We start from the raw sequence: 18,722 nt of genomic DNA, 5'->3' as shown, positions 1-18,722 counted from the left end.
TTTTTAATCATACCTAAAAGCATTCCTGGCTGGTGTAAAAGCCTGATTTGCAGCTTCCCGGGATCTCTCTGATTTGTTAAGTATTACCTTTAATACAGGAATACTTCATTGTTTTGACGCCTGCTAACGTTTATAGTATGCGGCGATTTTCGTGGTTGGCAGGGAGAAGCAGGAGTGAAATGTTATGAATCCGGGAAGCTGCTACCTGGGGAGGGGGGGAGAGAAGGAATAAGTTGGGACAATCTTAGGAAAGAGCAAGCGCAGGCATGTCGGCTAATGTGGGGTGGGTGTGTTGCAGAGGAAGAAGAGATGATTGGGGGGAGGGGGGCTAGAGACGCTTTCTGCAGTTAAATGTATGCATGACAAGAAAGAGAGATGCTGCACAACCAAGGGGTCACGGAAGGAATAAGTGCTTAAAATGTAGAGGAAGGGGAATGAGACACGTTGACTATGGTACGGGGAGAAAGGCAGGAGGGTGGTGGGTTGGAGGAAGGACATGGTAAAATAATAGTAGAGTAGAAGGAAGGCGAGAGATGCTAGAGTTCTAAGGAGGGAGGAGGTGGAAAGATAAACCTGTATCCAGTTGTTTCTCACTGGAAGGGCTGGATGCACCTGGATCTAGCAATACTTTCTTCCACAAGGGCTGCATCCACCTGGATTTAGTATTAAGTAACTGTTTGTTTAAAATACTTGATTACTATCTTTTGTTTTACATAGTCAAAGTAGATTACAATATAAAAGGAGACCCTCCCCCCCCCATGAGAGCTGGAAAAGAACATTGATTATAGGAAAGCCACACTCATCCTAGACTAGTTTCTTGTCAGAAGGGTGGGATTCAGTTGTATTTCTCACCTGAAGAGCCATATACAACTGGATCTAGCTGTATTCCCCCTCCAGAAAGTCTGGATCCGGCAATATTTTTCACTAGAAGGGTTGGATTAACCTGGATCCCACCAATGAATCTCTCCAGAAGGGCTGTATCCACCTGAATCTTGCAACTTTAAAACGGTGTACCCAAAGATATGTATTACCTCCTTTGGGAAGGATGGATACCTTTTTGAGAACCAACAACCACCCCCCCCACACACACAAATAAAACAAAAAGTAGTCATGTAACCTCCTTTCTGGTTTCAGTTACTTTGGGATATGGAACAACTCATTTCCTCAAGAGTGATTTTTCACATGGGGCAGCTGGATCCAACCCTTTTTGCTAGGGATTGCTGCTGTATCTTACATGAGCTAAGGATTGAATTTATTTATGATTCAAGCATATCCTGCCTGTCTGATGGTAATTTAATTCTGGATCTGTGTAGATATAATCTTTCTGTTGTGAGAGGTTGCAGAATTCAGGTGGTTGTTATTTGCAATGCTGTATTGTGGGTTTCAGTGCTGCGCTATATGCCTTTATTTTTTCTTATGATAAAGATATTTCTGTATAAAAAGAAAATGGTCATATAGCACAGTACAGCATTGTTCCAGAGCTTGCTTTCTTTGCACTGACATATATTTGGTATATAGCTCTCTCCCCTTCACAGACCCCTTGAAAAGTCCCCCAACTTTTTATCCCCCCCATCCCCTGTTAACAGAGAGAATGCAAAACCTAGGAGGTTTAATAAAACCTCCTAAGTTTGCTTATTTTGTTCAATAGCAATTGTTTTGTTCTCACCAATATGGCAGCAAGCTCTGCCCATATAGGCTTCACCCGAAATAATGGGCAAAATAGGTTCATGGCATCTCTGGTCATTAAACTTCCTTGGACTGCAGCTTCTACAGACAAAGCTGAATTGCAGGGAAGAACCTTAGACGGTATAGTGGGGGTGCTCAGCCTACTTCCAGAAACTTCAGAGATAGTTAGGTTTCGCATGGAGGAGGGAGTGAGATACAAATGTGTGTGTTTATTTGTTACTAGTAAAAAAGGCCCATTTCTGACACAAATGATACGGGCGCTTGCAAGGTTTTCCTCGGAGTGTGTAGTTTGAGAGAGAGAGGAGTGTGTGTGAGAGATGGAGTGTGTGTGTCAGAGAGAATGAGAGAGAGATTGTGTGTGTTTGTGTGAGAGAGTGTGTCAGAGAGAGTGTATGAGAGACAGTGAGTGTGTGCCCCCACACCCCCCTCCCCACCTCTCTGGTCTCAGGACCCCTCCCCACCTCCCTCTCCCCTGCCCCCCCTCCAGCCACCCATGTCCAGTGACCCCCCTCCTCCCCCTGCAGCCACCCATGTCCAGCGACCCTCCCCTCCTCCTCCTTACCCCCCTGCCCCCCTCCATCCACCCATGTCCAGCAACCCTCCCCCCCATGCATCAAACCCCCTCGCCACCTGCTGCTGCCACTGGTAACGCTGTCTGGCCGCTGCTGCTTCTCCTGTTGAGCAGCAGCGGCTGCTACAAAAAGAAAAAAAGCAATAAATGTTTTTAAATCTGAAACGCGGCACCGTAGACAGCCATCAGGCATTGGCTGTTGGCTCTGCAGCCGCTCCTCCTCTCGCCTCTCACGTCGCTGCGCTCCTCCGAGGTCTTAATCCAGGGCCAATGACGTGGAGGCGAGAGGAGGAGCGGCTGAAGAGCCGACAGCCAATGCCTGATGGCTGTCTAAGGTGCCGCGTTTCAGGTTTAAAAAATTGACTTTTTTTTTTTTTTTTTCTTTTTGTAGCCACTGTGAACAGGAGAAGCAGCCGCGGCCCGGACAGCGTTACCAGTGGCAGGTGCGGGTGGCGAGGGGGTTGATGTGCCCGGGGGGGGGGGGGGGGTTGATACACTGAGGGGGCGGCGGCGGGGGGTGTGTGCAAAGTTGGTGGTGGGGGGGGGGGCTTAGGCAGCTTTCGTTGAGTGCTGTTGGGTTGGCTGGAGCGGGAGTGAGAGGGGTAGTGTGAGTGGTTGAGTGACGTATTGTGTGGGGGGCGGGGCTGAGTGCGGCTGTGAGGTTACGAACACTACAGGGCTTCAAGGTTTCACTTGGACAGAGGCAGCTTCAGAACGTTGGAGTTGCGAATTATGTGTGGGTGGGGTGGGGCTGAAGGGGGGGGGTATATGACTGGTACTTTGAGCCTACGAACACTACAGGGCTTCAAGGGTTCAGGGCTTCACTGCCACGGAGCGAGCTTCAGAACGTTGGAGGTGGGAATTATTTATATAGATATTTATATCCCACTTTTATACCAAAGCGAGTTACACTAATCGCATACATAAAATATGACACATAAACCATAGGATGTTTCTTATGAGTTTTTATTATTAAGCTCTGTTATCATAGTAGGAAGAGGAACGGTTAGATGATGGACTTCATCACTTTGTATCTGTATATGTTCGATAATTGTCTATGCACATTTATATGGCTAAATGTGTTGCATTTGAATTGTCATCAATAAAAATATTTTAAATAAATCATGACACATAAAAACTACATCAGTTTAATAAATCATCCCCTCCCCCCCCCCAAAAAAAAATTGCCCGGCACTAAAAAGTTGTCGGTCAAGAAAAGCTTTCATAAAATATGCTTTTAAAATTTCTCTTGAACTGCTGTTTTACTTGAACAAAGTCTGTGTCCAGGTTAATGATTCTATAAGTTTGCCCATCCAATATAAAAGGAACGATTACGAGAAATGGGGAGGAGGCAAGATGGTGACAGCAGCATAGCGTTGTCTCTGTTGAATGTTCTGCGAAATGGTAAAGAAGGGTAAAGTAAGGGTTTTTCCATGGAACCCTCAACTAACTCTCCAACCCTGCTTTCTGGCCTCATGGATTGTTTTGTGCTTCGTGGAGGACTGCAACGGCCGATTACTGATGATTTGCTGGCTGCCCCGATGCTGCTGCTAGGTGGATCGGTATTGGGCTTCAGCTTTGACATCTTTTTGACCCCATGATATGAGGACTCCTCCACCTCAACCTCTTCTGAGTTGCCCGATGACCTGCTGACAGGAGTCAGTGTGTTTTTTTTTTAATGTAGGATGAGAAGAATGGGGGAAGGCCCCCAGAGTGAGTTTGGAGGCTTTGCTGGGGCCTCCAGGTCAAGCCCTTGGAGGGAATTTATTTGGTGGGAGCAGCAGCTGACCCTGGTATGGGGTCCAGATCTTGTTGCAGTGGGTTCCAGACAAACTCTAGCTATGCCCAAGTTTCAACTATTTGGACAGCAATTTTGGACTTGGGTAAGACACTTTCAATTCAAATTGGTACTAGAATATGAATGTTAATAATATTAAGGACATGGAAGCTGCATTTTGATAATGTTTGAGCGGTGGAAGACCATAGTGCCAAGTGGTGCCCAAACCTGGTCCTAGAGGCACCCCAGCTAATTGAGAGAAATGTGCATTGTCTCCATTGCATGCAAATCTTTCTCTCATGAATATTAATTGTGGATATCCTGAAAACCTGTCTGGGGGTGCTTCTAGGACCAGGTTTGGGAACCACTGCCATAGCGATAAACTTAAAAATGTTCAGATTTTGTCTTCACTGATTATTAAGGAGAACTCCATTTTAAGACAAGGTAGAGAACCTAGAAAATGTGACCAGATTTTCTAATCTGTGTTTGATCAACTTCCAAAGTTGCTAGTTATTTCTGATAAAGAGATGTTTGTTAGATATTGTAAGGAAGCATACGAGTTCCTTAGGAGATATTCCTCTGCTTAGGAGTGTTTATTACCTGCCTGATACAAAGAAGGACCTTTGCAGTCTGCTGTGGTCCCTCTTCCTCTGAGGGAGATGGATATTCTTAATGTTCCATTAGGTCCCACAGATCAATCCAGAAACGAGTGGGTTATGTCCCCCTACCAGCTGGTGGAGATGAGAGAGAATGCCAGAGCTCTGCCATAAAGGATGTCATGCAGTAGCCTCACTTTCAGTATTCTCTCTATCTCAGCAGGTGGATTGAAATAATCTGTGCAGCTCTGGTTTGGTGCTGGCTCCTAGCCTGTTTTCTTAGTCAAGCTGGGGGTTTTGACATGATGCTGCTGTGATGGCCTGTTGGGGTACACCTGGTGATCCCAGGTCTCCTCCGCCCACCTCAGGGGTCCTGTGTTCTCTTGTCCTTTTTTTTTTTACACCACTCTTGACCGTGAATCTCTCTGCTTCACCATTGGACTACATCATTCCTGTCAGGTTTGGTATATGTTCCATTCTTTATTGGCTTGGACTCTCTTGCTACAGCCCTTTCTTTTGCTATTAGTTTCCTTTCTGAGGCTGCACACGCTGTCTGGCTTTTCCTCTGGGTGAGCTCTGCTGGTTTTTCAAGTTCTTCGGGGTTTTGCTCAGTCTGGTGGGGGGGGGGGGGGGCCTTTGTTTCAGCGATGGTAGTTTTTGGCATGCTCCGTTTTCCCCCCCATGCTCCGTCTGCCATTGGGAACAGTATGCGTCTCTTTAGTGGCAGAATTTTTCCCGCTGTTTCAGCTGGCATACAGAGAGCTACTGCAGTAGATTTTTCTTTTGTTTCCGCTGCGGTTTCCAGTTCTGCCCTCGGTTCGATCAGGCAGACGGAGTTGGGACGTTCAGGCTGTGGTTGGCTCATTGTTCCCTTGCTTTTCAGCTAGCAGTTGCCTGCCTAATGGCCACCGTGGTATTTTGGGAAGATTGTTTACAGAACAGGAGAACGTCTGTCCTTCTAGTTGAGGCTGCTAGTCAAAAAAACCCCCAGCAAGCGACTGCCACACGCAGGTGGTCACAGCTCTGGGTGGCTTCCTTTTTCCTTCCTTCCCTGTTAGCCGATGCTGCGGCTCCCTGGCCTCTGAGGTTTGCTTCTCCCAGGTCACCTCTCTGGTTCCAGTCTGGCTATGTTTTTTACATTCACTGTGGAAGTTTGGTCTCCTGTCTCTTAAAAAACAAATCCCAAAACAGTGGTTGCTGCAGAGCGATGTTTGCCAGTGAATGTCTGGGTGTGCTGAGGGCAACGAGTGCCTTTGCGCTATCTCTTCTGTTGCTTTGTCTGTGTTTTCCACATCTCTCCTGCATCTAAGCGCCTTTGCTTTCTTCTTTGCAGTTGGTGGAGTGATTAGTCTGCTCCCGTTTGGATTATGGTGAGCAGTTTCAGGACCTTGTGCTGCCTTATTTACTCTAGCCTGCTTCCCCCCTTTGATATCAGCTCCCAGGTCCTTCCCAGGACCGGCGGAGGGGATATGGCAGGTCTTTGGCTAGCTTATCTGTTGGTTAGGTACCTTGGGTACCATTTTTTAGATGGTGGCCTGCTGCCTTTGACACAAAAAACAACAAATACACGTGGGTTGGCGAGTTTTGATTCTCCCTACCCGTTGGGCTCCTGCTCTGCTTCTGCAGTGCTCTGTTTGCTACGGCGGCAGTTTTGCTGTCGCAGGTGTCTGGTAGGGGTGCTATCCTGGAGGGGCGGTTGGTTGGCTTTTCTCCCATCTCATCCTCTTCCTAGTTACCCGTGGCTACGAGTTTTCTCTGTACTCCCTTGATGGAATTTTGCCCTGATTGTTGGATAAAAAAAAAAAAGGTTCTGCTGGGTCCACGCCCCCGAACCCTTTCCTTTGCTTGTCAGCTTCCCTCTGGGTAGTTTGCCTGGAGTTCTGGTTCACAAGCCCTGGGTCTTTATCCTCAGCTGGCTGTGCTGGAGGAAGTGGAAGCTTTGGCTGGTGCTGATGGCAGTTGTGTGGAAAGCCATATGTGCCCTTCAACCTGACTTTACTCTTCAGTCAGTTGGATTGCCTTTTGGCACCTTGGGGAACTTTTCCTCCTCTAACTTGCCTTCACTTTTATGGAGTTGTGGGGTCTTCGATTTAATGCCTTAGTCACTAATCACTCAGCCAGGAAATCTTATTGGCGGCGACCCATTACAATTTTTCAGTGCCTTTAATCCCTTAAGTGGCATAGGCTGAACTATCTGACTCTTATGCTGTGTTTAAAAAAAAAACAACCCCAAAACAAACAAGCAAAAAAAAACCCCTTCCTTGCAGGACTGTTTACTGAGCCTGCCTTCAGTTTCTCTACTGGCTGGTCTTAGGTTTTACTGAAGCAGTAACAAGCTGCCAGGCTTTGCATTACATAGTTTAAAAACAGCACTTTGTGGTAATTGGGGATGTTTTTTTAACCTAGTGTTATATCTGGTTAAGTTTTGGTGTTAGGCCTTCTGTCTATAGTGCGAGTTGGTTTACTGCATTCTGCTTCGTGTGTGGTTACAAGTTCTACCCTGGCTAGTGTTGGAGGTAGTTATTTGTTCCTAGTTGACTCATGGAGGACAGCTTTCCTTGTCACAGTTGGACAATTGATTTAGCACTCCAGATGAGTAAAGAATCACATTAGGACCTTTGCATTTAGTTAATTAGTACAGAATCACATTAGGACCTTTGCATTTAGTTAATTAGTACAGAATCACATTGAGACCTTTACATTTAATTAATTAGTATGCTTTTCCCTAAAGCCATGCCTGTTGCTGGCTTCCTCTGGTGTACATTCACTTCATCCTTTTACAGTCCTGGGTGATCTTTGGGCCTTTCTGCATAAAGATACAGTCCTTGTCATCAGCAGCAGATGAATCCATTAACTGATGGGTTATGTCCCCCTACCAGCAGGTGGAGATAGAGAACACTAAAACCATAGTGCTCCTGGACGGCTAGCTCCATCTGCGTCTCAGTATTTCTCTATCTCCAGCAGGTTTGGACGCAGCTTGTTCAGCTCCTTCAAGATTCTGCCTGGGGTGGGTGGCTCCTGTGCTTGGCCAGTTGAGCTGGGGTGTTGTGGCTGGTGGTTCCCACTTTAAAGGCACATAGGTTCGCCCCTTTCCCTGTCTTACCCAGTCCCCCTGTGTGGATGCAGACATATAGGTTCGCCATTTCCCTGCCTTTCCCACTCCCCCGCTTGCCTCCGGAGTGCCTCTGTAGCTGTTTACCTTCCAACTTTCCTCACAGCGTTAAAAAACAACAACAAAAAAAAATGCGATTTTCAGCGCTGCTATTTCTGAGGCTTTTTCTTGAGTTACAGCTTGACCGGAGCTCCTGGACTCGGTCCTTTGAGGTAAGAACAGTACTCAGCTCCTCCGGGGAGGGCCCGCAAATGGCGTTTAGAGCGGGGTGATTTGGGCGCGAAGACGCCATTTTGAATTTTCCGCCGTTTTTCGGCGATGGCTGCTGAGGGAGTTAAGCGTTGCTCCCGTTGTGGCAAGCGCAAATCGGCAGCGGGGCTCTGTAAATCGTGCTGTTCAGATGGTAGAGGCAGCGTGAGCATGGCGAGAGATGATTCTTCCCGCTCATTGGAGCTGGCAGCGGGTGCCATCTTGGAAGTGCCACATGTCTCGGCCCCCGCAGTTGCGGAGGAGTCTGAGGGCAGGGGACCGCCTCGGGCTGAGCCTTCCAGAGGAGCTCATTTCCCCGTCGCTCCTAATTTGGAGACGGGAGGTCAGGGCGAGTATTTCTCCCCGTAATTTCTGCTTTTGCTACATAAATCCTTTATGCTGAAGAGAGCTCTGCCGCAGGTGTCTGACACTGCGTTGCCACCTGGTTTCCCTCTGCGTGAGGATGGCCCAGGGCTGAGCGATGATGTGGTTTCCCCTGAGCGTTGGATGCACGCTAAACATAGATGGGTTAATTCCCATCAGAAAGTGGCGCGCCCCCCCTTTCCCCCCGTGGTCGGGCTGTGGGGACTCTGAGGGTTCTGGCGGGCCCTCGTGTTTGGAGGAGCCAGAGGAAGGTGCAGTTTTGCAACTGGATCTGGATGATCCCTCTGCGGTTAGGATTTTCCACCGCGATGAGCTGCCAGCGCTGATCTCGGATGCCTTACAGGCCCTCTCTATTGATGATCCTGTTAATGGTGAGACCCCCTCGAGTAATCCGAGGATGGCGAGTACCAAGAAGCCTGCTCGAGCCTTTCCTTTGCATGACTCCATCCAAGAGTTTATTTCTGCTCAATGGGCTGACCCTGAGGGACCATTAAAAGTGGCCAGGGCTATGGGGCATCTGTACCCTCTGAGTGAGGAGCACTTGGCTAGGTTTTGTATGCCAAAAGTGGATGTCTTAGTCACCGTGGTGGACCAGAAAGACTACTCTCCTAGTGGAGGGAGGGGTTGCCCTCAAGGATATTCAGGACCGGACAGCTGGAATCCGATCTGAAATGGTCCTTTGAAATTTCGGGCCTAGCCTTAAGGGCCTCTGTTTGCAGTTCTTATGTGGCCCGGGCCTGCCTTTCTTGGTTGCAACAGGCTGTGGAGCAGCCCGTGGATGGTGCGGAGTCCCTTGTGGAGGTTGCACCGCGGATGGAGTCGGCCCCTGTGTTTTCTGGCTGGACGCCCTGTATGATCTGGTTAGAGCTTCGGCTAAATAGATGTTTGTGGCGGTGTCTGCTCGCCGCCTTCTATGGTTACGGCATTGGGCAGCTGACATGGCCTCTAAGCAAAGGTTGGTGAAGTGCCCTTTCGGGGGCCACCTGTTATTTGGAGAGGAACTGGAAAAGGTTGTCAAGGACCTGGCGGATTCTAAACCCTAGAGGTTACCCGAGGATAGGCAGCGGCCTTCTTCCAAGGGTCATGCAGTTCCCCTCCTCTTCCAGACCTCGCTTCCATGAAGCTTGAAGGTATTGCCCAGGGCGCTCTGCTGGGGTTTCTCAATGTCCCCGTTTTTCAGCAGAGGAACTTCTTTCGCTCGGACAAGTGATCCGCAGCGGCCGGGACAAGGCCAGGAGTTCAGGGCCATCCTTCACAATGATGGGACGCCGGTCCACTCCTCCTTGCCAGCTGGAGGAGGGACGCCTTTCCCTCTTTTCTTGAGGCGTGGACCAAGATTACCTCAGATCAGGCTGTTCTGGACCTGATTAGAGAAGGTTACCGATTGGAATTCGGTGCCCTGGTGAGAGACCGTGTTTGTGGAGTCCCGATGCGGCACTGCCGTCAAACGGGCGGCGGTAGACGAGACCTTACAAGTCTTGTTGCAACCTTGGAGCAGTGATCCCTGTGCCTCCCACCGAATGCGGTTGTTACTCCATTTACTTGTGGTGGTGCTGCGAAAAGGCGGGTCTTTTCGGCCCATTCTCGACTTAAAGAAAGTTGACGAATCTCTGAGTGCGGCATTTTCACATGGAAAACCTGTGCTCCGTCATTGCGGCGGTCCAGCCAGGAGAGTTCCTCACGTCTCTGGACCTAAAAGAAGCTTACTTGCATATTCCTATTGGCCCCCGCAGCAACGGTTTCTCCAGTTTGCGGTGTTGGGAAAACATTTCCAGTTTCGGGCCTTGCCTTTCAGCCTCGCCACAGCTCCCCGAACCTTTCCAAGGTAATGGTGGTAGTAGCTGCTTACCTCAGGTGAGAGGGTATCAGGGTTCACCCGTACCTCGACGACCGGCTCATCCGAGCAGACTCCGAGGAGGAGAGTCATCATGTCACAGCCAGAGTGGTCTCAGTACTGCAGTCTCTGGGCTGGGTGGTCAGTATACCCAAAAGTCACCTGACCCCCTCTGTCTTTAGAGTATTTGGGGGTCCGGTTCGACACAAGCTCGGGATTTGTTTACCTACCCGACCTAAGGCGGTGCAAGCCTCAAAATTATGTCCGTCTGCTCCTGAGGATGTCTCACCCGCGAGCTTGGGACTTTGTCCAGCTGTTGGGTTTGATGACAGCCACTTTGGAAGTGATACCATGGGCGAGAGCGCACATGAGACATCTGCAGATTGCCCTGCTTCAACGATGGTCTCCGATATCCCAAGATTATCAACGCAGACTCACGTGGCTCCCTTCGGCCCGGCTCAGTATGGAGTGGTGGCTCTCAGACTGCATGCTGCGGCGGGGAATGCCGCTAGCCCTTCACAAGTGGTGCCTGGTGGTAATGGATGCCAGCCTGCAGGGCTGGGGGAGCACATTGCCAGGGAAGCTATGCCCAGGGTCTGTGGACACCCGATGAGTTGGGATGGTCCATCAATCACTTGGAACTGAGGGGCGGTATTTCAGGCGCTTCTGGCCTTTCACAAGACCCTGGAGGGGCTGGCTGTCAGAGTTCTGTTGGACAACACGACAGCAGTGGCCTACATAAATCGCCAGGGCGGCACTCAGTGCGCAGCCCTGGCAGAGGAGGCCGCTCAGATTTGCCATTGGGCCGAGTTGCATCTACAGCTTCTGTTAGCAGCTCATATCGCAGGTCAGAGCAACGTGCAAGCCGACTTTCTCAGCAGGCATCAGATCGACCCGGCAGAGTGGGCATTGGCAGATGAAGTATTCCTTCAAATCTGTGCCAAATGGGGCAGGCCCAAGGTGGATCTCATGGCATCAAGCGCAAATTCCAAAGTCCCTTGCTTCTTCAGCAGACTAAGACATCCCCGCTTAGCGGGGTTGGATGCTCTGGCTCAACCCTGGCCTGCCGGCTTCCTGTATGTGTTCCCGCTGTGGCCCTTAATAGGGCGCATTCTCCTGTGAATTCGGCTACACCAGGGATTGGTGATTCTCATAGCCCCAGATTGGCCCAGGCGTCCGTGGTATGCGGACCTCCGGCGGATGCTGGTGGAGGCTCCGTTTCCTTTGCCTCTGGTACCAAACCTGTTGTCGCAGGGCCCGGTGTCCATGGAGGATCCCTGCGGCTTTGGTCTTACGGCATGGCTATTGAGAGGGCGCAATTGAGAGACAAAGGCTATTCTAACAAGGTCATCTCCACTCTCTTGCAGGCCCGCAAGTGTTCCACTTCTGTTGCATATGCTCGGATCTGGCGCCAGTTTGAGTCCTGGTGTGCTTCTGAAGCCCTCACACCCACACGGTCTCGCTGATACTTGAGGCTTGGTTTGCTTCTAAAGTGATTACACCCATGTGGGCTTCTGTCTCACTTTCTTCTGTGTTTGTACAGCGCTGCGTACACTTTGTAGCACTCTAGAAATGTTAAATAGTAGTAGTAGTACTTGACTTTTTGCAGTATGGTGTACAAAAAGGCTTGGCCTATAATTCCCTGCGTGTTCAAGTGGCAGCTTTAGCATGTTTTCGGGGGAAGGTCTCTGGCCTTTCACTGGATGCGCATGTGGACATTGCACGGTTTCTTAGAGGGGTGCTTCGGCTCCGTCCTCCCATGCGGGCCCCTTGTCCGGCCTGGAACCTGGGGCTAGTATTAAGGGCTCTGCAAGTGTTCGCCCTTCAAGCCGCTGAGATGAGCTTCGGAGAAGGATGTGACTCTTAAGACAGTGTTTTTGGTGGCCATTACTTTGGCGAGACGGGTGTCTGAGCTCCAGGTGCTGTCCTGTCGAGACCCGTTTTTGCAATTCTCAGAGTCCAGAGTGACGGTACATACGGTGCCCTCCTTCCTGCGTAAGGTGGTATCAGCGTTTCACCTGAACCAGCCCATTTTCTTACCCTCCTTTTCCAGGGAGGAGTTTCTGGAATCTTTTGGGCAGTTGCACCTTCTGGATGTGCGCAGGGCTCTGTTGCAGTATCTGCGGATGTCAAATGCTTTCAGGACCTCTGATCACCCTTTTGTATTGTTGTCAGGGCCTCACAGAGGGTCTCCAGCTTCTAAAGCCACTATAGCCCGTTGGCTGAAGGAAGCCATTTTTTCAGCCTATCTGCTGTCTGGCTGTCCTCCGCCTGACGCCTTTAAGGCACATTCCAAAGAGTGATTTCTTCCTCGGGCTGAAACTGGGAGCACTCTCTCTTCAAGAGATTTGTAGTGCTGCTACTTGGGCGTCTAAGCTCTCGTTTGCCCATCATTACAGGCTGGATGTGGCTGCCAGGAGGGATGCGCTTTTGGAGCTCAAGTGCTCGTGTGTGGTGTGGCTTGTTCTCGGCCTGTCCAGGGATTGCTTTGATACACCCCCATCAGTTAATGGATTCATCTGCTGCTGATGACAAGGAAGGGAAATTAGGTTCTCTACCATGGTAATTTTCTTTCCTTTAGTCACAACAGACGAATCCATGATCCCTCCCTGTCTGACTTTGTTTTTGTTCATTTATCATGCAGATATGTTCCCTCCTTCAGGAGGAGTTGAAAACCAGTTCTTCAGTTTCTACAGACCTGTTCTTCTGCCAGAGGTTGAGTTTGTCCCTCCTTTGTGTTATTGCTCCTGTTCTGGGGCGTTGGTTCGCTGTGAGGAAAGTTCATGTTGTTCCATTGTGCGGTTTAATACTGCTTTGGAAGCTTCAAATACTGAGAGGCAGATGGAGCTAGCCGTCCAGGAGGCACTATGGTTTTTAGTGTTCTTTTTCTCCACTTGCTGGTAGGGGGTCACAACCCATCAGTTAATGGATTCATCTGCTGTGACTAAAGGAAAGAAAATTTACCAAGTTAAGAACCTAATTTTCCCATCTGCAGATTCTTTAATTTGATTATTAATTGCCTGTAAGGGTGTGATTTCCTTTTGCTTCAGATCTCAGGAGCATAAGGATTCCTTTTCCTTTTAAACCTACTGGTTTTCTCTTATGGGATTGTTTCTTGCAGTCCTGCATGCTGGGCTTTTGTTGCTCTGCTTCATTACTGAGTGCTTTGAGCAATAGCAGTCTTCTTGACAGTGTTACCTTCCTTTGGTATTCAGGGACTACTATCCTTGTCTTTGTACATGGGATTGGCAGGGCATATATGCTGGCATTCTGTTTGATTCTAGGACTACTACTACTACTATAAATCAACTTCTATAGTGCTACCAGTCGTACGCAGCTCTTCACAATTTAACATGAAGAAAAGACAGTCCCTGCTCAAAAGAGCTTACAATCTAAATCAGGACAGACAGGACAAATAAGGGATAAGGGTAGGACAGACAGGACATATGGGAAGGGACTAATGAAGAGAGGAAGACAAGATAAAGGTTACGAGCAGGTGACAAGTTAGGCATTAAAAGCAGCATCAAACAGGTAGGTCTTTAGCCGGGATTTGAAGGCGGCCAGGGATGGAGCTTGACGCAATGGCTCAGGGAGTCTATTCCAGGCATAAGGTGCGGCAAGATAAGAGGAACGGAGTCTGGAGTTAGCGATGGGGGTACAATTAGGAGAGATTTGCCTAGTGAACAGAGTTCTTGGGAAGGAGTGTAGGGAGAGATGAGGGTGGAGAGGTAGTGAGAGGCAGCAGAGTGAATGCACTTATAGGTTAATAAGAGGAGCTTGAACTGTATACGGAAATGGATAGGGAGCCAGTGAAGTGACTTCAGAAGAGGGCTGATATGGGCATAGTGACTTTGGCGAAATATTAATCGCCACCCGCAGATGCCAGTAGTAACGCTGTCTGGCCGCTGCTGCTTCTGTTGGCTACAAAAAGAAAAGAAGCGATAAATGTTTTAAAACCCAGCCCAAATCATTCGCAAATGCCCGAGTCTTACAATGCAGTCTCTGCAGCCGCTCCTCCTCTTGCCTCCACGTCACTGCCCCTGGAATAAGACCCCGGAGGAGCGCAGTGACATGGCAGGCGAGAGGAGGAGCAGCTGCAGAGACTGCGTTGTAAGACTCGGGCATTTGTGAATGATTTGGGCTGGGATTAAAAACATTTATCGCTTCTTTTCTTTTGTAGCGGCCACTGCTGCTCAACAGGGGAAGCAGCAGCGGCCAGACACAGTTACCACTGGCAGCTGCGGGTGGCGAGGGGGGGGGGGTTTGATGGGGGAGGGGAGGGTTGCTGGACATGGGTAGCTGCAGGTGGGCAGGCGGAGAGGAGGGTCGCTGGACATGGATGGCTGGAGGCGGGGCAGGCGGAGAGGGAGGTGGGGAGGGGGTCTTGAGACCAGAGAGGTGGGGGTGGGGAGGTGGGCTCAGCAAGAGGGGGGGGTGGGGGCTCACACTCACTGTCTCTCACATACACACTCTGACACACTCCCTGTCTATCACACTCTATCTCTCTGTCACACAGACACTCTGTCTCTCACACACTCTTTTTTTCTCACACAAACACACACGCTGTCTCTGTCTCTCTCTCATTCTCTCTATGACACACACTCTCTCTCAAACATGCACACTTTGAGGAAAACCTTGCTAGTGCCCGTTTTATTTGTGTCAGAAACGGGCCTTTTTTACTGGTATATTTAAACGGGCACGTTGAAAGATTGCACCCACACGATTTGCACAGTCATTGCTAGGGGTGTATTTTAGATGGAGTGGAGGTAGAATTAATGATGTTCAAGTGTATTTTATAAAATATACCCATAAAATGCACACACAGACATACTTATACTTTTTGTTGAAGGTGATGTATATTTGTGGATGTTTGTACCCTATTGGGGAAGGTTCTGGGAGCCTGTTTTAGAAAGGCACATATGAGCTCTTACAAAGATAAAAGTTGTGGAGAATAATCTGTAGTAGTATAAAAGCATTATTATTGCTTTTGGTTTATATGTGACCATCTCGCGTTGGGGGGGGGGGGGGCTCAAGCAGAGAGTATAAAATGTTGAGAGTGGCTGATTTATGATGTCACAAGCAGTCTGCAAAAATTTCATGTTTGAAGTTCTGTAACTTTTTTGTTTTATTTTTAACATAAAAGGATGGGGTTTGAACTGTTGCATTACAAATTGTTTGCTCTGAGTTCATTAGAACCTCGTTATTTTTCCTTTTAATAACGGCTAATACTAAGGTTATATTAAATAGGTTGTTGAAACCTGAACAAGAGCTGATTTAGTAAAATACCTTCAAAATGTTATTAGAGTAAAACTGCTTGTGTTCTTAAACTTATTTTGAACTTGTGGTTTCTTTTCCCATTAGGAATCGAGGACTTTGGCTGAAATTGCGAAGGCAGAACTGGATGGTACTATACTGAAGAGTAGACCACTTCGAATTAGATTTGCTACACATGGAGCAGCGTTGACTGTCAAAAACCTTTCACCTGTAGTTTCTAACGAGCTTCTTGAAGAAGCTTTTTCATTTTTTGGCCCAGTGGAGAGAGCAGTTGTTGTTGTGGATGATCGTGGTAGAGCTACAGGAAGAGGTTTTGTAGAGTTTGCTGCAAAACCACCTGCTCGAAAAGCCCTAGAGAAATGTGCTGAAGGGGCTTTCCTTCTGACAACGTGAGTTGAATGATTAAAGCTACAATTGTATAACAGTTGTATAATTACATAACTTCCATTGTTTCAGTGTAGTTACGTTTCCATTATGTTACTTCCCACTATTCCAGGACATGTGGGTAGTCATGTCCATTGACCAGCAGGTGGAGATAGAGGGCTATGTAGTGGTGCTCAGTTCTGTATTCTCTATCAGCCCAGTTCCTCAGTATCTTCTGTCTTCATCAGGTGGATGGACAGATTGGCTCTGAGGCTTTGTCTCCTTGCCCAGTTTGGTTAACTGGTTTCCAGTTGAGTGTGGTGTTCATGATTGAGACTGATATACCTGGTGGTGCTGGGTCCCTGTTCTCTCGCCTGGAGGGTCCGTTTTTCCCCTGGCTCTTCTTTCTCTGGATGCCTGTTTAGTAACTGGGCCTGCCTGAAAAAAACAAACAAAAAAGTAGAATTAAAGTTCCTACATCTTTAAGGTATTAAATCCGCAAACAAACCTTTTCCGGAGATGGGAAGGCGGGTAGAACGAGAGGGCATGAATGAGATTGAAGGGGGGCAGACTCAAGAAGAATGTCAGGAAGTATTTTTTTCACGGAGAGGGTGGTGGATGCTTGGAATGCCCTCCCGCGGGAGGTGGTGGATGCTTGGAATGCCCTCCCGCGGGAGGTGGTGGAGATGAAAACGGTAACGGAATTCAACATGCGTGGGATAAACATAAAGGAATCCTGTGCAGCAGGAAGGGATCCTCAGGAGGTTAGCCTAGAATGGGTGGCAGAGCTGGTGGTTGGGAGGCGGGGCTAGTGCTGGGCAGACTTATACGGTCTGCGCTGGGGCTGGTGGTTGGGAGGCGGGACTAGTGCTGGGCAGACTTATACGATCTGTGCCAGAGCCGGTGGTGGGAGGCGGGACTGGTAGTTTGGAGGCGGGGATAGTGCTGGGCAGACTTATAGGGTCTGTGCCAGAGCTGGTGGCGGGAGGCGGGACTGGTAGTTTGGAGGCGGGGATAGTGCTGGGCAGACTTATATGGTCTGTGCCAGAGCTGGTGGTTGGGAGGCGGGGATAGGGCTGGCCAGACTTATACGGTCTGTGCATTGAAGAGGACAGTACAAATAAAAGAAGTAGCACATATGAATTTATCTTCTTGGGCAGACTGGATGGACCGTGCAGGTCTTTTTCTGCCGTCATCTACTATGTTTACATTTTTAAGACCGAAGGAGCATTTTGTTTGCAGAAAGCACAGATTGAGAGAGTGGTCTGAGGGTGCTGCTGTGCCCTGGGGGGGGGGGGGGGTGCGGCGGCAGCAGCGGCTCAGTGTTGTGTGGGGCTTTGGGGGTTTGTTGTTGAGCTGTGCAGTATTTAGCAGCTCTCATTCATCTACTAGCATGTAGAAAAAAAAAAAACCAAAATCCAAAGCAACAGGAATCTGGCCCGGTCAGTTTCTCTTGTGGCTCCAGCGTGCTTTGGAGTGGAGGGGTGTAGCAGTCAATTTTTGATAGTTTATTATGATCTGTGAATCTAGTTTACTAAATAAATATATAAACTGTATAGTATTATTTCCTAGATTTGTATGTAATCTAGTTTTTCTTGCTTGTAACCCGCTTTCAAGTCATTTTATGGTATTAGCGGGCTATAAGTCAAATAACTGTAACAGTAACCACTGTTACTACATCATCTGGCAAAGAGTTCCAGAGATTAACTGTATTGGTTGAGTGAAAAAATGTTCCCTCCTGTTTGTTTGTTTCCATGTAACTTTCTTGAGTGTCTCCTAATCTTTGTACTTTTTGAAAGAGTAGTAAATCAATTCATTCTACACTACAGTACTCGGGCATTTGTAGATCTCAGTCCTATCTCTTCTCGGCAGTCTCTTTTCCAAGCTGAAGAGCCCTAACCTCTTTAGCCTTTCCTCATCTGAGAGGAGTTCCATCCCCTTTATCATGTTGGTCGCTTTTCTTTGAACCTTTCCTAATTCCACTATTTCAGTAGTGTCCCACAGATTAATCCAGAGATGAGTGAGTTATGTCCTTCTACCAGCAGGTGGAGATAGAGAACTTCAGAGGTTTACTATATGTGGGCATGTGCAGCCACCTTAACATCGGTATTCTATCTAGCAGGTGGATAGACATACCCTGTGTGCCTGTAGGTTGGTGCTGGCTCCTAGTCTTTGCTGGTCTGTGGAGCAATGGGGTTGAGAGCCCTTAGGCAAGGTTTAGGATACACCTGGTGGCGCCAGGTCCTTTCACTTCTCTCCTTCTGATTACTCCCTGCCTCTTGGTTCTATGGATGTCTCCTGCCTCAAAAAAAAAAAAAAAAAAATCCTGTCGTGTTCAGTCTTTGAGGCTGGCTCTGTGTGAGCTCTGGGAGATGGCCTATCTGGGCCCTGCTTACAGCACCTTCATCGTTTTGGCGCTGCATACCTTCCTCCAGCTGCTAGTGCAGTGAGTTAAAAAAAAAAAAAATCCAGCCTTCCTTAGCGTCCCTCCTGACCGGCCCAGAATGTGACTGATGGGTTGTGCACGCCTTCCAGCAGGTGGAGACTGAGAAAAAAAACTGTGACTCTAGTGAGCCAATAAGAGCCCTTGCCAGCTAGAGAGAGATCCAGTAAGCTCAGTCTCCAGCAGGTGGAAGGTGGTGAGCCCTTCAGTCTCAGTCCTTTCTTTCTATTCTTTTTTTTTTTTTTAGCTTTCTGGTTAAAGTTCTTTGATTGTTGGATTGATTTTTAGTTTCCTGTGCATTAAAAAAAACGAAACAAAAAACCTGTCTTCAGAGGTAGAGGCCCGTGGGGGTCTCTTAGTTCCTTGGGGGTGTTACACTCGGGAGGCCGAGTCCCTCCCATTTCCTCCCTGATATCTCTTTGATGCTGGCTAT

General features: G+C 48.5%; 1 protein-coding gene across 1 annotated transcript in view; it reads left to right on the top strand.

Moving 5' to 3' along the window:
- PSPC1 (paraspeckle component 1) overlaps positions 1–18,722 on the top strand; it is a 243,843-nt gene that overhangs the window by 894 nt on the left and 224,227 nt on the right. The window contains exon 2 of the mRNA XM_030200285.1: positions 15,571–15,872. Within this exon, the coding sequence (XP_030056145.1) occupies positions 15,571–15,872 (302 nt within the window). The remainder of the gene's footprint in view (positions 1–15,570; positions 15,873–18,722) is intronic.

The sequence above is a fragment of the Microcaecilia unicolor genome, chromosome 4 (genome assembly GCF_901765095.1).
Source record: "Microcaecilia unicolor chromosome 4, aMicUni1.1, whole genome shotgun sequence".
NCBI lineage: Eukaryota > Metazoa > Chordata > Amphibia > Gymnophiona > Siphonopidae > Microcaecilia > Microcaecilia unicolor.
This window is presented reverse-complemented; position numbering and strand designations above follow the sequence as displayed.